A 27,061-nucleotide genomic window follows, 5' to 3' on the forward strand; every position below is an offset into this window, starting at 1 on the left:
GTTATTGGTTTGTTTTATTTTAAATATACACTACCCGAATGTCCCGAATAGATGATACATAACCTAAAAATAACATAGGTAGGTATTAAACCTTCAATTGTGAAAAACTATCACCATGAAAATCTTTTACACATAAACTATACCTACTGGAAACGTAAATCGTCACCTAAAAGTATTAATTCATAATTTACAATTCACACACGAGGTTGATTATAACATCAACATGCTTCAGTAGGCAGCCAACAATGTACTTATAAAATATTTCGTGTGTTAAGCAATTTGAGATATTTTGACACCTCGAAATATAACCTCTCGAATGTGAGAATCGATTTGCGTTTTCGAACGAATTCTGACAGTTTGAAAACGATTGTCTCGGATTGAACATTCGAATGATTTATGACATTTCAGAGCGATTGCCTCGATTACACTTTCGATGACATTTGAAAACGATTATTTCGGACCGTGCATTCGAATTAATTCTGACCAATCACAACGCTTGGCTGGCATCGATTATTTCTGACCAATCACAGCGACGACTTTCGATGACGTTTCAAAACGATTGTCTCGGAGTTGCATTCGAATTAATTCTGACAATGAATCGAGATATTTCGAATGGTAAAAAAGATCGAGTAAACCATCGATGATTAATCGATTCCGCCCATCGCTACTCTCGAGTCGTATCTCAGAAGTTGAGCGATCCCAGAAAAAAATAATTACGACGGGTTGTTTCACAGAATTTGAACGATTCATCAAATTTTAAAGTAAGAATTCATGTTCTATTCACGTTCTGTTATTATTTCATCACGGGCCGGTTGTTTCAGTAATTCTGGTACTAAGATAATAACGGAACTTGTACAGGTTTTTTTACAGAACTTGAAAATGAACTATAAGGGTGGCGACACATAAACACCCATCAAAACGTTTTATATACCACAATATCAATCGCCATATAATCCCATAGAGACAAGTCACACCTGACAGTTGATGTGTTATAAGTGTGGGCCTGGCGACGATGATAGGCCATGATCAGTCAGCCAGGCAATATTTCTCTCTCATCCATCTTCTGCCTGATTAATTAGGTTTATTATGAACTATTTTGAGCTTTTCTTTCTAATTTCTTTGTGTTTGTCTGTATCATCCTCGCCACGCCCACACTTATATGATATGGTGTAATATAATACTATATGATAGGTGTAGCGTAATGTGTCACCACCCTAATGGATTTTTTAATATTTTATTGCATTGTTGTCAATTTCCGGTATTTTATATATTTTTTTTGCATTAAAAGTTGTAAAGAAGGACTGTTTTTGGTAATTATGGGTAAAGGGCAAGTCTAAACAGTAAATATTTACCAAATGTATTAATTGAAAGGGGATGAAAATATTATCTCCGATTTTCCAAAAGAACAAAAAATATTGTTAAAAGATAAGAACTCTGAAATGTTTTAAAGTGTGTTATCATTATTTGCCGGAGTCAATATAGCGACCTTATTTTATTTCCGGAAGTCTGACGTCATTGCCAACGACTGACGTGACGTTCTCTTGAGTGCCTGGGTGATTTTGTGTCTCGTAGCTGAGACATTATTTGTCAAAATTTAACCCTAGGATAGTTATAATTAAGTGAGTTTTTTTAGTTTGAGTTGGTTTGGTGTAAATAAAGTGCACAACGTATATTTTATGTTTTTTAAATGGCCGAAAACCTAATTTTGGTGCATCTTAAAATTATATATTTGACGTCTAAAATCAGCTTTGATTATTGCCTTCTGCCATTATTTTAAAGAATACTACGTAATGTGATGAATATGCTTTTATACAATTTCTATGTTTCATTGTAATATCAATTATTATCAAAATTTCGGATACCGAAATAGTTTGTCTATCAAGGTTATCAAGTATTTTACGCGATGTGTCACTTTCTGCTGGTCATTCTCAAATCGCAAGTCTCTGTGAAATAGTTTTAAAGTTCTATTTGTTTTCAGTTTTTAGCACAATGTTCATATGGGATTGGTTCACCGGAGTTTTAGGATTTTTAGGTTTGTATTGTTTTACTTATTTCAATGATAATACCACAATATTGTCTCTTTGCACAAGAAATAATAATGATGTAAAAAAACTATTATGATAGCATGTTGTTCTTTATTTATTATTTGAACTTTGATCTTTCGCTTTGTCCTCTCCACTGGAGTGAGCAAATGTTTTTTATCAATATTATTACAAGGTCTTTATGTGTAGGATTGATTAAAAGAAAGGGAAAATATGTCATCTTGGGGGTCAAGAAATCTGGCAAGGCTACTTTGCTGAACTGTCTGATAGAAGAAAACATGATTGAGCCTCTAGACAGGGCTAACTTTAGCAAGGCGAGCTCTGGGCCCAATTTTAAAAAGAGAACAAAATATATGCAAACATCTTCCGGTGTCGACTGTAAGTTTTTGTATTACAATTTTTTATTAACTGCACGAATTGTTTGTAGGATTGTGGAAAAAGTCAGGAAAACTCCTATTCCTAGGGCTTGATAATGCTGGCAAAACTACTCTTCTTCACATGCTAAAGGATGACAGGCTTGCCCAACATGTCCCCACCCTCCATCCCAGTAAGAACACTTTTATTTAATTTGTTTTTTTGATGTCTGTGTGTCAACCCTGAACCAGCTATAACCAATACTGAATAACAAACAGATTGAAAATAACTTACTATGTGTGTACTTGATTAACTTTCTAAATTAATTTTAAATTGATCTCTTCATAATACGATGTTTATTGCTTGTTGTATTGTTATAAAAAATCTGTATCCAAATTAATTTTAACCTGATGAAATTTTCTAATTTTTTAAATACGGTCTAATTATATCTCTACAACATTTATTACTAAAAATGTTCTGTTTTACCATATGCATATCAAATTGGCAACATTTTAAATAACGGCATATTTACTCGAAACAATGTAAGTAATTCCTTTGTTATTACTACAGTACTGTCAGATTAAACAATCATCTTCCATATGAAAGTTTTGTAATAAAGAAAGACGGAACTGTTGTTATTTGATACTCATCAAAAAACCTTTGACAACAGCAACTGTTGTGAAATTGCGGTTTATTCCTTTATAGTTTAATTACAAAGAGAATATACTTAGGATCTTGTAGGATAGCTGAATACGAATACCTTTCTGAAATAACACTTCGATTCAACCTAAATGACTGTAAAAGACAACTATTTTTGCTGAGGGAGATGGAAAATACTGAATCAAAGTTCCATTTTTGTCACCTAGATCTTTTCAGCTGACCCAAATCTAGATAATCTTATCTTATTTATTTACCAAATTTGTTCCACTTCATGCATTTTGACAGTTCGGCCATGTTTTTTTTTCTCGTTCGACGTATTCCTTCGTATTGAGCTTGTCCAGCGATTCTAAAAATTTAAACCATATATTTTTATATAATATATCGTCTTATTAACGCCATTGATGTTATTTCCATAATTAACAAATTATGTAGGTACTTGCTGTCTAGAGTGTTGATCTATCGTTTAAAATTAGTAAATTATTATTAATATTATGTAGACTTTTAAAATTTATTAACTTACTAGCTTTACCCGACTTTGCCTGGGATTTAGATTCTTTTAATTCAATTTAGGTATCTATAACATTTTAAACTTATTGTGTACATTTTAAGCATATGAAATCGTACGTGCACCAGTGAAAAGAATTTTTTCCCGCCAACAAACCGTTCATGCGCTGCTGGCATTGGAATTTCGCTCTAGTTGGAATTTTTTGATATGCTATTTAAACCTGTATGCCATAAGAAAGTGCATACAAATTTTTAACAGAATCGCTTGCACTTGAAACAGTTTACAGTTGATTTCCCTCAAAACTGGTGTTCCAAAGGTGGCATCTGTTACTTTTTTTTGATAGTTAAATTGATATTTTGAAATGCGATAGCTCATGATTAGAAATATTATTAAAGGCAAGTAGAAATATTTCTGCTTAAGTCTTTAATTCGTCGAGTACAGTTTGATGAGGGAGGTCGTGTTAGGTTAGCCCCTCACTCGAAGGTTCATGTCAATAAAAGCAGTGATTCCTTGGTAAATAAATAAGATAATATTATCTAGATATCGTTAAGTCAGCTGGTAAGGTCTTGGTGATGAATACCGTTTAACTATTGGTTTTATTCGTAGTGAATATTTTAATAATTGAATAATTTGTAAAACCCGCCGCTTTCCCAAAAAAACATAGATAGCCGGCGTATACAGCACCCGACACCCTTCATAATCTATGTTCGTAGTGGATTATTGGCATAAAATGTAATAATATGCGCATATCGGTGTATTGCTTAAATTTGTAACTCAATTGTATGATAAGCGTGAATGCATTAAGCATAATTTAATAAAGAGGATGTTAAACATTTCCAATGGTTTGTCGTATGAATGTTTATTAAATATATTTGACATTATTTTAGAACTGCACTATTGGTTTATAACCCACGAGTCTTGCATTAATCATTCTCTGGATTACCAGTTGGGTAATCATCTTGTTTTTGTCACCCTTCATGATGTGACCAAGATAAAAAAAAAGAAAACTAACTAACTAACCATCACACATCCGCAGGGGAGGGGTAGGCATGTACGGACTGCCAAACAACTCGGTCTTGGCAAACACTGTTTACTTCATTCACATTCATACATACTCATCTGTTATTCCGACTCTTGACATGGCCCAACTCAAGTATTTGGCTCACTTGATCGTGAAGATATTGGAGTAAATCTTTGTACGTCTATTCCAAGCTCAGAGGCGGTGGCGGTTTGTGGCAGTTTGTGGCAAAATGTAGTTTTTTCCATATTATATTTTTCCCTAGATCTAAAGAAATTTCAGAAAATAAATCTGTTGATACTTGCAAAATAATATTGTTTACATATTAACCCTTTCGGAGGGGGGTTGTTAGAGAATTTCTGTAAAACATAATAATTCCCCACAAAAAAATTCAAAATGAGTGCTCCCCACAAAATATTTGAAATCCAAGGGGGGGGGGGGGGGGGTTGTTACATATATAAAGATAAGTTCAAGAGGTTTTTGTTATGTTTAGTAACCTAAATGGCGATACATCGCCTTCGTTGGTAGTAGCACTGGTTATCATTTAACTTTGGAACTGTCAAAAATTTATGTGTTGCCACGGGCAAAATTATTTGCGCGCATATTTGTCTGTCAAATCTTTGTTTTTTAGAGATAGATCTAGCGTGTGCAGTTATGGTGTGCAGTAGCAACACTCTTATACCATATTATATTATATAGATAGTATATTATACTTATACTATCCTCTTCGAGTTTCAATGTCTGTACGTCAAAGTCGCAATTAATCTCAAATTAACGTTATATAGAATGCCAGATTTTGTAAATCATGTTCCCGATATTAAATGTATTGAGGGCCGCACAAAATAGCTCGGCGGGCCGCAGGTTGAGTATGACTGATCTAGAGCTAATAAAAATTGACAGTTTTCATTTTACAATTGTTGGTATAGCTGGCTTTGCACACTATTTTTTAGCCATTAAAAAACAGAAATTTTCGAATAACTCTACCAATTGTTATCAAATACCAAATATGTTCTATTATTGCCGGTTTTAATTCAGGTCTGAAAGGATTTAATCTCACAGTCGCTGCACACCTAGGTAGCTAGTATGTTAGCGGTTCTACTGCACTGGCGCCATTAGTATGCTTCTAATGAACCTTAGAATTATGTGCTGATATTCATAAAGCACGTCATACGGGATTAATTTGACCTATTTACCGCCATATATATGTGTATATGGCGGTAAATAGGTTCCCCACCATATATATATAAATCTTGGCGGTCCTGTGTTCAAAATTATCCTGCTCTATTTGGTGAAATGTTACTTACTGCTGATGGCAAGTATATATGCACACGCAATCACACATACACGCAACGTGTACGCTGACATTGCTATAAGATGGTAAAAAACTCCAAGATTTTGATGTCCCGTCTGCGGTTGCATTAGCGGGCAGACAAAATGATTTCGCTGGCTTTTCCCACCGCTGCTTTTGGGCGTCATTCTCCAAAAACTCACCCCTTTTTGTGCCAATTAGTTAATTAATATGTTTTGTTCTGCAGCATCCGAGGAGCTGTCCATCGGCAACATGCGCTTCACCACGTTCGACCTGGGCGGGCATACGCAGGCCCGGCGCGTGTGGCGGGACTACTTCCCGGCCGTGGACGCCATCGTGTTTCTGGTGGACGCCTGCGACCGCGCCCGCCTGCCCGAGTCCAAGACAGAGCTGGACTCATTGCTGACGGACGAGACGCTGGCCAACTGCCCCGTGCTGATCCTGGGCAACAAGATTGACAAGATGGGTGCCGCCAGCGAGGACGAGCTGAGGAACTTCTTCGGTCTCTATCAGCAGACTACCGGAAAGGTACATTAAATTCATTTGTTGACTGCGTAGGTAATAGAAACACGGCCGATGGGCCTTAGTACTGGGTGTTGACGTCAATTCCAAATAACGCCAATGGCCAGGAACTGCAAATCAAAAAGGTTGGAAACCTTTGACATTACCACCATTTGTGCGTACATAATAGATGTTTTAAACACTTTCTAAATTAAGCCATTATGGCTTCAAATGTCTGCCTAGGTTATTGCACTGAATTGATTGACAAAAACAATAATGTTATATCTAACCTTTAGCAAACAACAGAATAATTAAAAATGCTAACATGGTCTCAAAGTTACATTATATGATCAATTAATTTTAGTGAGATGAGCAGCATCACGAATTTGTGTCAGAGAATTATGTATTGACACAAATAACTGAGATGAATAGTAATGTATTTAAGAAGCATTTTATGTACTGATAAGATAAGAGTTGATGCTTGATGGAAATTATTACATATTTATTAACTTGGAATAATCTTAGAATTAATGCTTTTTCGAAATGATAGAATTTTTTAATACCAAATCTAATAAAATAAGATATCCATTCGCCTAAGCAAGCGAAAATTAAGCATATAAAAGTATTCCTAGTATAACTCTTTATCTTTGATCTTATATAGATGTGCTCTAAAGATTCATTCATATTAGTGTATCAAATCGGTCTTAATTTAAATTTAATTTAAAAAAAAGGAAGACAAACATTCCCGGGTTATGAATAACCTGACAATATTTGAAAATCTCCTACTACCACCACAGTAAACGGAAAATGTTGCTTGTGTTGTGATGGAGGACTTAGCCAGCCGAGGAATTGATCATACTACACAGCAATGTTAACTCCACCGACCGGTCCGCTTTACCCTGCTAGATGAATTTATTGATCGATTTGATAATTCATTTTTGCTCTTCAGGTTCATATTTTGCAGGAATCTTGCAGATGAAGCAAATGTTTTTGTTGTTTTAATAAATTTGAGAGCTTGATTGAATCAATTTTTTATGATTCAGTATTTTTTGACTATGAATTAAATAACATTGTTAACATTTAGTTATAAGGTTTTTTTCTTCATTTTAGTACTGTCACTATTTCTGTGAATAATGTAACCTTTTTAATTTAAATTTTTCATACAGAACTCATACTGAGCGCACTTACCAACGCACCCGGCTGCTGGAAATAGCAGCAGTTGCTAACCCTTGTATTGCTGGCTTAAGTGCCTTGGGAATTACGTAGTATGTAAATATGTATCTTGAAAGTAAAGTAAAGTGTTATGTGGTGTAATTTCAGAGCAAAGTGTCCCGAGCAGAGCTGCCGGGCCGCCCGCTGGAACTGTTCATGTGCTCGGTGCTGAAGAGGCAGGGCTACGGAGAGGGTTTCCGCTGGCTGGCCCAGTACATAGACTGAATAGATACGTTACACCAACCATAACATATTATAAACAATGTTTCTTAAGAGACTAATGATTGGGTCACCAAACACTTGCAAAAGCAGCTAAGTGCAATCAATCAATCTATCCCAACACATACATTTATACTTCACATCACCTGCGGCCTGCGTCCTGCGTCCTGCATCAACTACTGTGGAAAGTGCCGATTTGTGTTGAACCTTCTGCCGCTCCGTGGTCCCAAAGACTTACACACAGTGATTCTCTAAATTAACTAAATCATTCATCCGTACGCAGTACGCACCCATCTGATAGTAGAATTCATCTTCAAAGTTGTCACAAAACTATGCCAGCATTTTGAAATGCTTATAAGCTGTCGCATTTTTCTTACATTTGTGAGGTCTCAAAATTCTTTTGCGAACTTCAACTAAACTTGATATTTACTTGCAGTTAGTGTTTTTTGGGCAATATTACCCGCAGCAACTGTAATAATAGCTTTTTTCCCATCCTGCATGCAAGGGAATAGACTTACTGAATAATTTACATATGTAATAATTTTTTTTTTATGAAATAAATTTTACTGTGTAATAATTATTGAATCTGTTTTCATATTAAGTTAAATCAGGTTTATGAATGTAATGAAATTACATTGTACTTTATAAGCATTTTAAAATGTGTATATTTTGTGATCACTGTGAAGATTTCCTAAAGTGATGCCTCAAAGCATCTATTTTCGGAAGAATGAAGAATCCTATTACCATTTAATTACTGAAAAATACTTAAAATGAAAAGTCAAGCTTTGAAGTTTTCTACTTTAGGAGAATTTATATATTTATTACCAATAATGTTTTGTCTGCTTCGGTATTATGTTAAATTTATCTTGTATTATTTTTAAACCATTTCTAATGGTTTGGTGTGGTTAATTGTAGGTGAACCTCATCTCTGTGGGATGACTGCAATCTTAACATTTTTCTATGGAAGAGTATTGTCAACAAAAATAAATGTGCATTAAATTGTTGCTTCTATACTGTTTTATTTTCCTGCGTACATACATGTAAAAATTCTATAAAAAATATCGGTAAATATTCGGGATCGCTGGCTGCGCTTAATCAAATTAATGTAAATGGCTATCAACCCGTACAAAGTTTAAATTAAAATTTCCAAAAGAAAATTAATGCAGATAGTTGCCTTTTATTGTACATAAGGTGAATCATCAGTTTTATTTTTTAAATTTTCATGTTAAGCGTAGCCAGCGATGCCGAATAATTGCCAAATTATCAACATTCATATTGAATTAATTTCAATGCCGTTTTTCTACTCATGGAACTCTAAGGACGGTTTGTTTCGGAGAATTTGAACAATTCATCAAATTTCAACGTTCATTTTCAAGTTCTGTGAAAGATTTTTTCATGTTCTGTTTTTATTTCAGTTTTGTCAAGCAACCAGCCTTTGATGATAATATATAATAACAGAACTTGAATAGGACTTTCACAGAACCCGAAAATCAATGTTGAAATTTGAACAATTCTTCAAATTTCAACATTCATTTTCGGGTTCTGTGAAAGTCCAGTTCAAGTTCTGTTATTGTATCATTATAGGTTAGTTACTTGACATAACTGAAATAATACAGAACTTAAAAAATCTTTCACAGAACTTGAAAACTTTGGAATTTGAAGAATTGTTCAAATTCTCGAAACAACCCGTCCTTAGTCTACTTTTACCGTTAACTGTATATTTTGACAGTTCTCATATGAATCCTATAATTTCTATACCCGCTATATCCGATTTTTTGACAAAATGATCTGAGTATGACATCTTGTTCACATTTTTACGAGCAACAAGAGGAGCCTAAAATTGAGTTTCAAAACCTTCCTTATCACGACCAAAAACCATGTTAAAACTGCGAGTGAGAAACCAAATCCGCTATATCATACAGAATGTTACTATCAAAACGCGCTATATCGGATTCAACCAATCACAAGCAGTTATTTTGCCAAAATACAATATGGCCGCCGCTCTGACGCCACGCTCGTATGCCAAAATGATCTATGCGTGATAAACCCGTTGTGTCGTCTCAGTTGACTTTCAAAAGCCTCTATATCACGATGTGAGTATCAAAATCCGCTTTATCCATTTTATTTATCGAAATTACTTAATTATTGCTAGACATATATAGAAAAATAAATGCTTTTCGAAATTTTATTACTCCAATTCATTATATAAAATTTTTTAATGCAATTACTTATGTACGCTAGAGATGTGACAGTTTTTTGCGGTTTTCTCCAAATGAATGAAAGTTAATATAGCGGGTATAGAAATTACACGACTCATATAGTTGAGCTGTCAAAATATGTATAAACAAAGTAACATGCAAAATACTTAAACTTCATGGATGGATCCGTGGTCGAGGGGTAAGGCTCTCAACTAGCAAGACGAAGGTTGTGGGTTCAAATGCCCGCATACACAAGTAAATTTTATTGATTAATTTGTGTTATTTCACAATTTATTCATTTAAGGCGATGCACTACGTCGTGTAATACTTTGAATCGAGCCCCCATCAATAACACTCCTTACGTAGTGGTGATAAGGCTTAAATTCCCGCTTAACACCATCCAGCTGTTTTGATTTAGGCGAGAAAAAAACATGGCCAAAAAGTGCCTTTAATTTTTTTTTTGGATGTTCAGGCTTACATATTTAAATGTTTTCCGATCATTTTAGAAATAACTTAATTTGCCACATTATACAATAAAACAATAACCGAAAATGGGTTCGTAAGTAGGAAATTTTGAACTAAGCAGTTTTCATAGGCCTTATAAATAATTTTTTTCTGGGCTTATAAAAAGACTAATGTAAAAAATACTATTTCAAAGGCCAAGATGTATTATAGTCACGGTATTTATTTAAAGCATCTGAAACATTTCTAGGCGACCAAATTTTCAAACTAAAAACACATGATTTTGCATTGCTATACGTGCATCGCCTTATAATAATGTATAGTACTAGCTGACTTGTAGCCGTCATTGCTGGGGGTTATCCTTATTTTATACTATTTAGAGATAGTTGCGGCACGTTCCGGAGTGGAAGATACTCCCAGTATCGCCCTGGTGTAACACCACCAATGGCTTCAGACGTGTTTGGTGACTGCTGAATAGCCAGATACTCCCCCCTACGTTCCTCTTCCCCTCCCTGCTACCCTTCAGCCTCACAACATACCCCAGTTGGGGATGCCAGTCTCCGTTGCTCCAGACAGTTGGGAGCAGTTGGGACTCTTGTGCAGTATTCATTTAAATAAAAATAAATTTACCAAAGTTAGCAATTGTATAATATCCACAATCTTTTTGAGCGTTAATCTTTGAATGTGGATTAAGAAAAGCATCTATCAAAATAAAATATGAGGATTTAGTTATTTTTTTAAGTAGGTTCACTTAATAATATGGCACTGTGGAATGTAGTAGGCTGGTGCTGCTGCCCTAGAACCTCAATTCTTCGTCAGCTGGTAATTTCTTGAAGTAGCTTTCGATGTAATCGTCTGTGACATCGGCCAGGGTCTTGGGATCCCACTTTGGGCTGTTATCCTTGTCAATCAGCAGGGCTCGAACACCTGTTGGGAAAATATTACATTCTAAAATATCAAATTGGAAGTTTACGATTGGTTTGCTAAAAATAATAGTTCTAAGATACCAAATCTCAATGGCCAGATACACTTCCAGGTCAACCTCACGCCGTACTCAAAACTCAAATAGGAAGAATCTGATATCTCTCTTCTATTAAGGCCATTGGAACCAATGATGAATCGGTTTCTACCCCGAGCAATGACAATAGCATAATATAATCATTGCGTCGGGTCGATGATGATATTAATTCATAATATCGGCATCGCGTTTGGGGGGACCCAGAAGTAGTGTGTTCAATTCCTCGGCTGGGTAAGTCCACCATCACAACACAAGCAATATTTTCCGCTTACTGTAGTGGTAGTAGGAGATTTTCAAATATTGTCAGGTTATTCGTAACCCGGGAATGTTTGTCTTTCTTTTAAAAAAAAAAACATACTGCGGTAAGTTCACCAAATCTCAAAATTAGAACTTCGATGTTTGAAGCCAACCACTACTTTTACTTAGGGCGCTGCAGACGAGAGACTTTAGTTGTGGTGACAGTTGGAAACTCTTCCGAAATTCATACAGATTCAAAAAGTCTCCCTAGTGTCGCTTCGCTCGTGTGCGCACCTCATAATCCGTAATGGATTTTTATGCTCGCAACTGTCGCCGCGACTAAAGTCTCTTTCTGCGGGCGCTCTTATACAATTTATTTTACCTGAAAGTTTTCATTTTATATCATACATATTGCAGTATTTACATTATACATATTGTCTCCGCAATTGTGAACTCCTTAAACATGTTCAATCAATTTTATTAACCATTCGCAAGTCGAATTTAATTTTAATTATTGAACCCAAACCTACACATTATTATTGGTTAATGGGACTGTAATTGTACTGGCTAGCAAGAGGGTTCTCTATCTCTATTGGGTGGGTTGATAAGACCATTGATGGCTAAAAATACAGTCCCAGTACTAATCTCAAGCAATCAATGCCTGTCTCGACACATGATATCCCTAGTGAGACAGGTACAGTAAAAATACAATCCCAGTATTAATCTCAAGCAATCAATGCCTGTCTCGACACATGATATCCCTAGTGAGACAGGTACAGTAAAAATACAATCCCAGTACTAATCTCAAGCAATCAATGCCTGTCTCGACACATGATATCCCTAGTGAGACAGGTACAGTAAAAATACAATCCCAGTACTAATTTCAAGCAATCAATGCCTGTCTCGACACATGATATCCCTAGTGAGACAGGTATAGTAAAAATACAATCCCAGTATTAATCTCGAGCAATCAATGCCTGTCTCGACACATGATATCCCTAGTGAGACAGGTACAGTAAAAATACAATCCCAGTATTAATCTCAAGCAATCAATGCCTGTCTCGACACGTGATATCCCTAGTGAGACAGGTACAGTAAAAATACAATCCCAGTATTAATCTCGAGCAATCAATGCCTATCTCGACACATGATATCCCTAGTGAGACAGGTACAGTAAAAATACAATCCCAGTATTAATCTCAAGCAATCAATGCCTGTCTCGACACATGATATCCCTAGTGAGACAGGCACAAGTACTAATCTCAAGCAATCAATGCCTGTCTCGACACATGATATCCCTAGTGAGACAGGCACAGTAAAAAAACTTTGAATTTTTTACTTCAAATAATGCCAGAAGTTGTTGGTTAACGTAAGTCAGGTACACCCTTAACACTTTGTACCTATATATAGTGTTTGGCTGCTTATAAATATTGGGTTACAGCTGAAGACGAGACCCCAATCAATTTTTTAAAGGTGTGTGTGTGTAGGAATATACTTGTATTCAAAATGCATTAATAATTCATTTTGGAAAAAAGGACTTATACAGTGTTTGTACTTTGGGAGTCGAGTGGTTTACATTTTTTTTTGATAAAGCAAGAAATTACCTTCAATGAAATCTTTATTGACAAGTGCTCTGCATGCCAACCTGTACTCCATTTGAAGACACTGCGAGAGATCCATTTGTGAACCCCTTTGTAGAGCCCTCAAAGTTATTTTCATACTTCCTGGGGACATCTTGGCCATAGTCTGGAAAAAAAAAAAACAATACAAATTCATCAATTCCCTTCGGGGTAAGATATCTTAACCTAAAGAGAACCAATCAACAAGATAACCTTGTCCTTTTACTGTGCGCCACACAGCAGTGTGTTTGTGCACCTTCAACAATATTCTTGATGTGCAACAAGAATAATGTGTGTAACAGCTCAGATCCTTATGGTACTCCTGCATTAATTCAGTATGGGGATGGAATTGAACCATCAACTGGTGTCTTATTCGATCCTTTAAAAAATCACAAGTTTAACGCAGATTCTAATGCATCCCGTATGACGGAAACTAATGGGCAAGGGCCCAGTACCAGATCTATGGAAATGAAACAACATGAACGACGTTCCTGAAGAAGAAACACTGCATTCAATATACTCAAACGCGTTAAATGTACCGAGAGCTACATTGTTTAGCCGTAATCCTGGTCGGGCTATTATCGCGACACCCCCGTGATTCACGTGTGAGATATTGTTTGATGGTTTCTCTCCACTAGGTCGGGCTTCTTCGAGAACCACATACCCTAAAACTGGGAGTCTCTTAATTGAGTATGAATCACTGTTCTCGTGCTAAGTTTCTGTGACGGTAAGGATGTGGAGTTTTTGGTCTCTGAAAACGTAGTCCATCACCTCTAATTTGTTGTTAAGGGATCGCCATTCCAGGAACCAATCGCAAGCTGTCTGCTCCAGTTATAGTTGGAAAGTCGTTCTAATCTAATTTCATTTATAGTGATTTGTTTTTGGGGTATTATGCCGTGTTGCGCTATCTCCTTCTTTAGAAAACGTTTCGGACAGCATCGCAGTGTCCATCATCAGGGCAGATGTGTAATCTGATTACAACAGCTGATTACACGGCATAATACCCCAAAAACAAATCACTATAATAATTTGGCTGTGAAAATCTCAAATCATACCTAATTTCATTTGAGTTGTTGTGGAATTTATCAGAATTCTGTTTGTCGATTGGTCCGACTACTTGAACACCCTGTACTGACGGAGACTTTTTTAAACTTTTCCGATTTTATGTCCGGGTTAAATCTTCCCCATAGGAAAAACTAAACCCTTCCACACTTTTCCACAAATGATCATCTAGTCCAGTCATACTCAACCTGCAGCCCCCGGGCCGCATGCAGCCCGCCAAGCTATTTTGTGCGGCCCTCAATACATTTAATATCAGGAACATGATTTACAAAATCTGGCATTCTATATCACGTTAATTTGAGATTAATTGCGACTTTGACATAGAGACATTGAAATCCGAAGAGGATAGTCGTTGTCGTGTCAACATCAGATTTGGTATAAGAGTGTTGCTACTGCACAAGCTAGATCTATCTCCAAAAAACAAAGATTTGACAGACAAATATGCGCGCAAATAATTTTGCTCGTGGCAACACATACATTTTTGACAACTCCAAAGTTAAATGGTTACCAGTGTTGCCAACGAAGGCGATTTATCGCCATTTAAGCTACTCAGAACGAGAATCGGCGACGAAAAAGTCTAAAAGGCGACAGGTTGCCTATTCAGAGACAAGTTATTTAAATCAGCCAGATCACAAATATTAATTAAAAAAAAAAAAACAAAACATAACAAAAACCTTCACCTTTTAAACAAAAATACACCGGTATTTGACATAACATATTTTGCGACCGGAAAAATGTGAGGAATTTTTCGAAATAAATGGAATTTCGTAGCTACCCCCCCCATGGATTTCGAAAAATTGTTGTGGGGAATTACATATGATGTTTTTGGCTGTGCGGAATTTTTTTTCAGCAAAGTTATGTAACAACCCCTCCCCCCATGGATTTCAAATATTTAAATATTTTGTGGGGAGCACTCATTTTGTGGGGAATTATGCTTTACAGAAATTCTAAAACACCCCCCCCCCCCATGGATTTCGAATAATAAAAGGGGGAATCAAGCTCACATAGAAATTCGGCTACATTAGGCCAAGATCCGTTGGCAACACTGACCAGTATAGTGTTGCGGCCCGCGTAGCTTTACAAACATATGAATGTGGCCCGCAGAAGAAAAAGGTTGAGTATCATTGATCTAGTCAATCAACATTATGCAAGTGCATTATATAAGAAAAATAAATACAAAACTTATTGTAGAAAGCAATCACTTTGTGGTTTGACATATTTAATAAAATAAAATACTTTTTTGTTTTAAAACCACGATATTTATTAATTTAAGAACCGACCGGTTTCGCTTTACTTAAGCATCATCAGGGTACAAATTAATACTAAACAAGAAGTACATAATGTGTGTATATATATAACAAAATATAGAGGGAGACAACATGATACAAATATATTATAGAGGGAGACAACATGATACAAATATATTATAGAGGGAGACAACATGATACAAATATATTATAGAGGGAGACAACATGATACAAATATATTATAGAGGGAGACAACATGATACAAATATAAGCAACACAAAGACGGTCATAAAATAGATTAACATAAGTGCACAAGTAATGGAGAAAACCGCCAGATAATTATGTAGACTAATGGGTAATACCAATAAATCAGGAGAAACAAAGCATCAACTGGCATGGTGGTAAGGAAGTAAGGAGAACTGGGAATTTATTTTTTTTTATTTTTTTTTATGGGTTTATTGGAAACAGACCTAATATTGGACTACTTGATATGTCTAATTGATTATTAAGTATCTGACTTTTGGTTTTTACAGCTTTTTTAATTTCTAGTGCCTCTAAGTTGTTTAGTCTGTTACCATGCCCGTTTTTATGTAAGATGTTAGCACCAGTGCTATGACAGAATGTATGATCTTTATCGATCAAATGATTTGCGAAGTCGGAAAAACCGTTATTATTGAGGCAACGAAGATGCTCCTTTATCCTAATAATAACATTACGTGATGTCTTACCGATATAGAAAGCCGAACAATTATTACAATTTAATTTATAAATCCCCGAATGACTTAATTTATCGTCCTTATCTTTAGAATTAATTAGAAATTTACCTATATTGTGCACTTATGTTAATGTATTTTATGACCGTCTTTGTGTTGCTTATATTTGTATCATGTTGTCTCCCTCTATATTTTGTTATATATATACACACATTATGTACTTCTTGTTTAGTATTAATTTGTACCCTGATGATGCTTAAGTAAAGCGAAACCGGTCGGTTCTTAAATTAATAAATATCGTGGTTTTAAAACAAAAAAGTATTTTATTTTAATACAAAACAATACAAGAACAACACGTCAACTCACCAGAGATCAAATGGGAAAATAATTCACCGACTCCAGATATTTTCATATCAAAGGGTTCGGCTCGGTAGAACTCCTAACAGGGCCTACAAATCCTACTGATCCCTCAACATAAATATTTAAAAAATCTTTCGTTATCCTACATGTATTTAAAATGACTGATTTTTGCATTTTTATTTATAAATTTTTTGATAGATCTAATACGCCTAAATTTTTAATGAGAGAGATAGCTATAATGCCAGTAGCCGAAATAACGAATGGTAATATTTTTATAGTCTGAGAATGCCAAATTCTTTTTATCTCATTTCCTATATCTGTGTATTTTCTTATTTTTTCATTAAGGGGGAAGTATCATAAATAGCGCTAAACATCACTTTGTATTTACCTAGTAACAGGAATACCACTAATGATTTATCTAAAAATTCTATAGGGGTAGTTAGAAAAATGTCTTATGTTACCAGTGAATTAACTTTTTTTATCGTAAACTTTTTTATTCTATATGAAATACACATTGCAACTTTACGTAAAACTTCAAAAATGCCTTCGCTGGAAGCAGAATAGCTCCTATCAGAGAGTTTTTTTTTTAAAATCCATCAGTCATCTCAGAGTAAATATGATACAGGTCATTTTAAATAAATAAAAAACACTTTAACATGTATGGATTTTTGTTGTGATTCAATTAAACTTCCCGAATATTTCAATTATTTTCCGTCATACAAAATCCTATGGATGAAATCATTGTCCATGGCTTGACCGAACACCGCTAGTCACTGTCAGTCTCGAGGTGAATTCGGAAGTGAGAGCACGCTTATTTTGTTTATTCTCCAGTCCTCGGCCAACTTTCAAATTTCTAATAGGAATCCAGAGGAGATTGGTGCTATAGAAAAGGGGTAAGTGGAAATTAAATATTATTTATTTTGTAATATATAATTTGAAACTTGTTTTACGGTCTCAACTTTTTTTTACCTTTTTCAGGTACCAATACGTAAATAATAAAGGGGCACATAAATGGGAAATAATAAAGGGACTCGCGCGTACAGCGCCGAAAGAGACCGCTTCACTGGAGAAAAAGAAGAATAAGGTTTGTCAAAATACATCATTCCGATGGACACGTTTTCTATAAATTTTTACCGACTTCTATCGAAGTCGGTAAAACGGAGTAGGTGGTGGCTTGAACTCGGATCTAATTTCAAAATGCATTATTTCGGCATCAATCATAAATTTCTCCAGTTCTCTACCGATTTAGTTCAAAATCGGGATTAGGGAGTTTGGATGTGCACTGAACTCGGATCTAATGTCAAAATGCATAATTTCAGCATCCATCTTGGATTTCTTCAGTTCTCTACCGATTTAGTTCAAAATCGGGATTAGGGAGTTTGGATGTGCATTGAACTCGGATCCAATGTCAAAATGCATAATTTCAGCATCCATCTTGGATTTCTTCAGTTCTCTGCCGATTTAGTTCAAAATCGGGATTTGGGAGTTTGGATGTGCATTGAACTCGGATCTAACGTCAAAAAACATAATGTTGGCATCCATTTTGAATTTTTCGAGTTTTCTACTGATTTGGTTCAAAATCGGGATTAAGGAGTTTGGATGTGCATTGAACTCGGATCTAACGTCATAACTTCAGCATCCAGCTTGAATTTCTTGAGTTTTCTGCCGATTTGGTGCAAAATCTGGATTACGGAGCTTGGAGATGGACTTTGCGAGACTAGTGTGAAGGTGCTTTCAACGATTCTACCGATTCCTTTCAAACTGTCGCTAAGATTGGGAACAATGTCTATCAGTTTTTGTTGTTTGTTTTTGAGGTGTTATGCCGTGTTGCGCTAACTCCTTCTTTAGCCGACGTTTCGGACAGCGTTGCAGTGTCCATCATCAGGGCAGATCCGGTAGATCCGAAGATGTGATCTACCGGATCTGCCCTGATGATGGACACTGCAACGCTGTCCGAAACGTCGGCTAAAGAAGGAGTTAGCGCAACACGGCATAACACCCCAAAAACAAACAACAAAAATGCTTTTGGCCGTGAAAATCTAAAAACTTACCTAATGTCTATCAGATCCATTGATAAATGCACTGAATTTCGTTGATGGCTAATTCCGGGTAGTAGTATTATAAATAAATTATTAAAAAAAAAATATATATGTATATGAGAGAGAGAGAAAATAAATATAAAATAATATATTACCGGTAACATGCATAGTAAGAATTATAGTGTATTTTATACAATGTACAAAAAACTTTTTTAATAGCCTTAACCACAAAGAAAGCCAAAGTTTTGGCACTTTTCGAGGATATTATGCTAAAAACATGAAAAAAGTATTTTTAACCAAGACATTTAGATAATTTTATATCAATTTTTATCAACTTCTTTATATCTATCTTAGACTGTGTTTTTTTCTTAGTTTATGTACTTCATTCTACTTTTTTGTATGTCTAAGTTAATATTGTAAAATATATTCTTTCCCGAGTACGAAAAAAACATTGAAATAAATTTTCAAATTACATTCATGATTTACAAATAAACTTTTTTCCATTTCTATTGCACTAAATATATAATCAAAAAATATTTTTCGTAACTTAATTTTACGTTTTCCCTTTTTTCACACCCATTGCTTTCTGGTAATATTATATTAAAAAAAACAGTTATTGTCATTACACAAACCATACAATCAAATTTATGAACAAAAAATCTTTTCCAAGTCAAAACACGATTAGATTCTATGTGACTTTGAGTAAAAAACTGAGACGTCAAAAAAGGTCCAGGGCGTAAAAGATGTGACTGTATATCCATTATTTTGCTAGCATGATTTTTATTCTGTGAAGTTGTTTCCATTATTTAGTAAATAAATATAAATTTTATAAAGCATGTGTATTTTTATTTCGTATTTTATCAAAACCGTGTCAATCATCCCCCTATCTACTCAAAAGACGCGGTGTTGGTTTTGAAACCGCAGCTGTTCTAGCGGCCGACCGATTCATTTACAAGTAGCAATAATACCTAACTGTACTGAAGTCGAGATTTGATACCGTCCCCTTAACAGATTTTTGAATATTGCAGGAATTTGGAATAGCGACATCAATGATATAAGTTATTTTTTTAATTTTGTCATGTAAAATTCAAAATTAAATTACATTAATTATTTTATGTCTAATATTGTTATTTTTAATAATTTTTGGAACGTATTGTTCCTCCCTGCATAAACATTTTGTTTTTTGTCCACCGCGACACCCCCTGAATCTAAATTTTACATTCGGATCACGAACTGGATTGTACAAGGTTGTTTTCGCAGTCTCTGAAGGGTTCAACACACTATCACTTTTAAAACTTAGGAGTGTTGCCTGATCACTTACAGTTGGAGTGTTTACGGCCTGTGCTGCATCACAAAGAATTGTGTCACATTGTTCCTTTCTGATGCATAGCCTATGTTTTTTATTATAGCGTCCAGCACGGCAACCACGAAATCTAATTTTACGGGAAGAAGTATTATTATCGTGTCCGAGGTCATACACTTTCAATACTTTTGAGATGGGGTAGTGTCGCCCTGTCGTATCGGATATTGTTTACAATCGCCATAGTTCAAGGAATACCCATTATAAATCACTTGACGCACTGACATTTGACACTGCTCGCTAGTCTTTTACACTGCACGTGTGGCCAGCACCTTCGGCCGAATACCGATGCTGCAGCGTTATTGTGCACTTTTAGAACAACGTGGCGGATTTGAATTTAAATTTTTGAAATTTTGTATTATAACTTGAATTACGACCGCTGTTCCCAATCCTAATAATCAAATTGTAAGCGAATCACCACTGCACTACGTAATTCCAACACACAATAATTGCTTAAGCAAGCCGCCCAGTCTAAGCCAGCCGGACAGCTGGATTAGCCATTTAAGCAATATGTAAGGAAAAAACCAGTTACAAAAAGTGTCGACAGAGTAAAAAAATACCGCGAATCACTCTGACAATCGACAGTCGCGCTCCTTTCAGTTTTTTGTGTTGCATTTGTCATTATCGTTTTAAAATGGATAGAGAAGTTTTAGACATTTTAGATATACTAGATATTGCGGAATGGGCCGAAGTAATCGATGAAAACATCGGGTTATACAGGCGGCGACAGGGTGTGAATGTCAATTACATCGAACTATTAAATGACAAAGAATTTTTTGACCGTTTTCGTATGACGATAATGTGTTTTTTGTATATTTTGAACCTAATTGAGGAGAATTTAACTTATGCAAGCGAAAGGTAAGTTTCTATTTACGCAAGTGTCATTTTTGCGATCAATGTGCGAAATATTTTGCCCTTACCTCATGTCAGATCTGAAAACCTTTCTATTCTATCAATTTAATGTTATTCTTCGCACGTTTTGCTTTGATCTCCATTTTAAGGTTTGTTTGGGTTTGTTTTGGTGTCGCACGGAGAAAAAACTTACGTCGATCTGCCAAATCAAATGGGAAGTCCCGATTGGTCCCGATTGTGGCATCACGTTCAAGTTGTCACTTTATTTTTAATATATTATATACTTTAGTTTAAAAAATATGAAATACCAGTTTATGAATAACGGTATTTAAGAGAAGTAATGTGTATTAAGAAGAGCTACAATAATTAACTTTTTAATATTAATTTAACATAGAAAGTTTTTAATTTGATGTCATTTTATTATCTATGGTAATGTGCGGTAGTGTGTGGGGCTACTTAAGATTTTCAAAGATAAAATGATTGGGAACAACGCAAATTGAACGTTCCCTACAAAATGCTTAAAAATCGCTTGGCTGAGCAAAAACAAAGATTTGAACTTAGATAACGATTAAAAAGTTGGGAACAGCGGCCGTTAGTCTCTAATCAGCGACACTAAAATTATGTTATTTTGATGTATCTAACTTAAGAAATATCGCGGTTATTCTACACTTTATCTACACCGTGAAAATTGAGAACTTCTCAAGATTTTCAAAATAAATTCGGGGGGCTTTAAAAAGCAGCCGGCCGCCCCTATGGCGATATGACCGATATCGCTGAAAATTTCAAAGTTTGTTATTTGATTAATGCCAGGAGGGTTTAGAGAGTGGTTTAAATGGTAGAAGAATTTGGGGACGCCCGAGGAATATGTACTTAACTTTAACGAAATATCTCTGTACCGGAATCAGATACAAAGTCAAATTAAAGTAGATGTACTGTAGTTATTTAACAGTAACAATGTGGTATACAGTAGTGAATGGGGGAAGAATTCGGAGATGCCCGAGAAAACAATGAGCAATAGCGAAGCATTATTATCCACTATTATTTATATTATTCTCCCCCTTCGCTGGAGGAAGTGAAGCAGGCAATAACACAGCTGTAAAACAACAAATCCCCCGGGTCAGATGAGCTGGTGGCTGAATTATTTAAAGCAGCAGGTGGAGAGCTTACTCAATACCCGCTTAACCTAATTCAAAAAGTATGGACAGAAGAAGAGATGCCCGAAGAGTGGAGACTAGGAATTGTTTGTCCACTACACAAGAAGGGCGACCAACTCGAGTGCTGTAATTATAGGGGAATAACGTTGTTAAATACCGGCTATAAAATTATGTCTAACATCTTGTACAAAAGATTGCTCCCAATGTCCGAGGAAATTATTGGCAACTACCAATGTGGCTTCAGGCCAGGCAAATCGTGCATTGATCAAATTTTCTCCTTGAGACAGATTTTAGAAAAAACGTTAGAATACAATGTCGAGACTCATCACCTCTTAGTAGACTTCAAGGCCGCGTATGACAGTATTAATAGGAACGCATTGTATAATGCAATGAGTGAGTTTGGAATACCGCGTAAGCTGATCAATCTGGTGAAACTGACAATGTCCCCAGTAACGTGTAGAGTCAGGGTTGGCAGTGATCTGTCCGAACCATTTGAAGCGCTCTACGGGGTGAGACAAGGAGATAGATTGGCCTGCCTCTTATTTAACATAGCCTTAGAAAAAGTTATTCGTGACTCAGGCATTGAGAAAAGTGGAACGATATTTGACAACTCTGTGCAACTATTGGCTTACGCTGATGATATCGACATAATTGCGAAAAATCCCGATGATTTACAAGACGCCTTTATAAATCTTGAAAGTTCTGCCAAAAATATGGGTCTTGTAGTAAACCAGCAGAAGACCAAATACATGGCCGTAGGATGTACCCAACAAACCCCATCTCTCGTATGTGGAAGCCAAAATTTTGAAACGGTACCAAGATTCACATACCTGGGCTCCCTGATAACAAACAATAACAACACTACAGAGGAGATCCAGAAGCGCATCGTGAATGCAAACCGCTGCTATTTCCGCCTACAAAAACAAATAAAATCCAGACTGCTTTCCAGAACCAGGTATTAGTGTACAAAACACTAATTATACCAGTTCTTACGTACGCAGCCAAGACGTGGGTTCTAACTAAGAAGAATGAGCGAGCACTGGACGTTTTTGAAAGGAAAATTTTGAGGCGCATCTTCGGACCGGTCCTAGAAAATGGATTTTGGCACAGACGTTATAACAATGAGCTATATACTCTGTTTAAGGAGCTAAACGTCACAAAGTTCATAAAACTGGGAAGACTTCGGTGGCTAGGTCATGTGGAGAGAATGACTGAGCATCAAGAACCAAAGTCCCTGCTGAGCTCAAGACCGATAGAGAGAAGGAGCCTGGGAAGCAAGGTTAAGATGGAGCGACAACGTCCTCAAAGATTTGTCTGCCTTGGAGCTTCGAAACTGGAGAGCTGGCGCAGGACCGATATGAGTGGAGGAAGACTCTTGAGGAGGCCAAGACCCACTAGGGGTTGTAGAGCCAAAAGTGATGATGATGATGATATTTTTATAAAAAAAAGGTAAATTTGAAAATTGATCAAGTCATCCCATTTTACGGTACAAACTAAAAATAATATTTTTCTTACCTTGACAACTTTTTGTGCCCATTCTGATCCATCCTTCTCCAATCTTTCGAGGATTTCTTCTACAGTAGCAGCGGCAAAGCAGGAAGTTATCTGATCCATATGTGGAGTGAGGGAAAACTCCCCGCTAGGGTCGTGCAATGACTTCAATGTGCTATAGACAGCGTCGGGAGTTTCACATCTAGTCAAACTCTCTTGCAACTCTTCCAATTTGTTGCTAGGAATAAAGTGGGTTGCTATTCCGGATTTGAAAACATCTTTACCTTTCAGACGTTGTCCTGAAAAGAACGTAAATAACATCAGAATAGAAGTTGAAATTTTACATAATACACAAATATTATTTATTTAAGTACTTCTATATAAATAAAAATGTTCGTTTGTAAAAAAATCTAAAATCTCCAAAAGTTCTTCAACGATTGCTTTGAAATTTTGACACAACGTTGCATTGAAATACGCATGTGTTATTTTATATACAGGGTGTATCGGCAAGTATCCGACAAACTTTAACCAGCTATTCCTCAGCACATTTGGAGTAAAAAATGTTATGGGCGCTTTGCTGTCCGGTAACATTTTTTTTGCATTAAAAACAAAAAATAAATAAAAAATCCACACTCCGTCACTGTCATTTGCATTGTTTCTCGTGTTCAACAGCTGTTATTGGCAAGTGTGTCAAAAAGTGTCCTCACTCTTTCGTACACACTAAATAATAATAGTTAAAAATGAGACGAATGGTGCCGTGCCATTTCATTGTGATTGTAAAAGCGCGCCAACGTAGGTACGTACGTACATTATTCAACGAAACTCGAACAAAATACTGCCAGATGGGTTTTCAAACTTTGACAAAGGATAAAACATTGGTGACATGTGGTGAAAATATGAATAGTAAATTTTTTATTAAAAAAAAAAATGTTACCGGACAGCAAAGTGCAAATAACATTTTTTACTCCAAATGTGCTAAGGAATAGCTGGTTAAAGTTTGTCGGGTACGTGCCGATACACCCTGTATATAAAAAACATACATATATATAAAAAACATACATTACATAGATGCCAACTGTGACAGGTAAAAACATGATTTTTTTGAAAAACAGTGTCATCTGTTGGACGTATAAGCAACATGCGCTATTGGTTCTCTATCTGCACTGATAGACTGAGCCACAGCAATTCGTGGCGGGGTACGGCTAGTAATATAATAAATACAGTAGGCACAGTAAATAATTTTCATAGAATTTGCATAAAGGAGTTCAACAAGTGTATAATTTTTTTTATTTATCTTTTTACTCAAGTTAAATAGACTGTGATATATATTTTATACCTTTTATATTTTATAAATCAGCCATATTTGAAGATAATAAACGTATTAAAGCCAACTTATAAGGAATATTGTTGAACTAAATATATCTACAATATCAGTGTATATGTTTCCCAAATTTTCAGATAGCAGACACATTACAAATTCTATGATACCAAAGCCGTTCTTGAGTATTTAGTGAGCCTCAAAGATTTGATGATTTACATAGATCCCTGAGGCGTATTTATTTATTTATTGGACAATTTGTATTGCGCCGCTTTTGTGAGATATACCAGAGTATGCGTGGTAAATACATGTAAGATCGTGTGAGAAATGTGGAGATCCACAAAGAGTACAATGCTGATGTAAGCGTAATGAGTAAGATCAAGAAAAGGACGCTTAGATGGTTTGGGCATGTAGAGCGAATGAGCAAAGAAAGGAGAGTAAGGAGAATATAAGATGCAAATGTGAATGGTAGCAGAAGTCGGGGACGCCTGAGGAAGACATGGCACGACCAAGTGAATCAGATACTTGAGTCAAGCCATGTCAAGAGTCAGAATAATAGAAGAGTATGTATGAATGTGAATGAGGCAAGGAGTGTATGCCAAGACCGAGTTGTTTGGCGGTCCATCCTCTCTGCCTACCCCTGCGGAGAAACGGCGTGATGGTTAGTTAGTTATAGACATTACTTTATCATTTAGTAAATCTAACCTGTAAGTCCTAAGAAGAGTCCCAAATTTCCAGACAGTCTCGGTAAGAAGAAAGACCCACCAACATCAGGAAACAGACCGATTTGCGTTTCAGGCATAGCAATCATACTGCGTTCGGTTGCGATTCTGTATTGACCGTGAACTGATAATCCCAGTCCTCCACCCATCGTGATGCCATCAATAAGTGCAACATATGGAATGCTATAACTGCCGATCAATCTATTAAGCTCGTATTCTTTTCGAAAGAAATCTTGGCCAAGTTTCCCTCCAACTTTAGCAGAATCCACAACGGCCCTTACATCTCCTCCGGCGCAAAAAGCTTTCTCACCAGCTCCTTTGATTATGACTAATCTCTTTTGGGCTTCCCATTTTCTCATTACTGGATATATTTCATTTACCATTGGTAAGTCCAAAGCATTCAATGCTTTTGGTCGGTTCAATGTTATTATACCGGTTTTGTTCACACTCTCGAATATGACGGATTCTGTGCTCACTGCAGACATAGCTCTTATGAACTTCAAGTTTATGTCTTTTAGGACACATTGGGAGATTCTCGTAGAGGAAATCTGAAATAATTATGTAATACCAAGTACAATGTTTTGTGAAAATTGGGATAAGAAATAATAGAGCAGTCTGAAAGAAAGGTTAAATAGATGAGAAAGAAGAAATACATATGTACACCAAGACAAGATTAGAAATTAATTCTGCCTGTACAGGTAAATTATAACTAGGTAGGTACATTTAGTATATTTGTATTTAGGTATAATAATTGTATTAAATTCAATTATAGAAAAGAATTACAACTTAGGATTTAAAGTAATTTAAGTAATAAAACTGATCTATGGGCTAGTAAATTAATCAAATGGAACTTCAATACCTAATAATAATAAGTAGCTTCTTAGATAAGTAATGTATTTGAAATCATAGAATATTATAACTTTAAAAATAATAATTAATCCAATGACATTACAAATGGTAATTAATCACATACCATTGTATTTATATTTCGTTCAGGTTGGATGAAATGCGCAAATGCGTGTGATTTTTAGCCAAACTTCGGCAATGCGAAACTGATAAGAAACACTGTGTACACCTATCTCGTGCTAGCTATTTATTTCACGTGTTTTTATTTTTGCAAGTTAAAATAGTGGGCGATTGGTGTCATCGGTGATAACGTGGTCAAAAATATTAGTTTTATTTTCAACAAATAATAGTAAACAACTTTGCAACATGTTTGCAACTTACTACGACAGCAGCATTGGACAGTTGGTACTTCTGAACATTCTGATAATAATAACACCCAATATTGACTTCAGACCTAAAGAAGTTTCATAAAACATGCTATAACAACCTTTTGGATAAATTGCCTAAAGATGTTTTTCGCATATCAAACTCTCTCCAACTAAG

The 27,061-nt window shown here is 35.7% G+C and overlaps 2 protein-coding genes across 2 annotated transcripts; one reads left to right on the forward strand and one right to left on the reverse strand.

Moving 5' to 3' along the window:
• Window positions 1-1,487: 1,487 nt before the first annotated feature.
• Window positions 1,488-8,829, forward strand: Sar1 (Secretion-associated Ras-related 1). The gene is made up of 5 exons (XM_089632487.1): window positions 1,488-1,619; window positions 1,979-2,032; window positions 2,470-2,589; window positions 6,115-6,416; window positions 7,710-8,829. The coding sequence occupies exons 2-5, from the start codon at window positions 1,990-1,992 to the stop codon at window positions 7,824-7,826; spliced, it is 582 nt and encodes a 193-aa protein (XP_089488613.1). The 5' UTR covers window positions 1,488-1,619; window positions 1,979-1,989; the 3' UTR covers window positions 7,827-8,829.
• On the reverse strand, window positions 8,820-26,899 carry Hibch (3-hydroxyisobutyryl-CoA hydrolase). The gene is made up of 5 exons (XM_089632486.1): window positions 26,646-26,899; window positions 25,656-26,220; window positions 23,657-23,931; window positions 13,340-13,481; window positions 8,820-11,407 (listed from the first exon to the last, which is right to left on the reverse strand). Exons 1-5 carry the CDS (start codon window positions 26,646-26,648, stop codon window positions 11,277-11,279), a joined length of 1,116 nt encoding a protein of 371 aa, XP_089488612.1. The 5' UTR covers window positions 26,649-26,899; the 3' UTR covers window positions 8,820-11,276.
• Between the last annotated feature and the right edge of the window lie 162 nt (window positions 26,900-27,061).

Source organism: Hesperophylax consimilis, chromosome 6 (assembly GCF_061612785.1).
Source record: "Hesperophylax consimilis isolate HC1 chromosome 6, BYU_Hcon_1.0, whole genome shotgun sequence".
Lineage (NCBI taxonomy): Eukaryota > Metazoa > Arthropoda > Insecta > Trichoptera > Limnephilidae > Hesperophylax > Hesperophylax consimilis.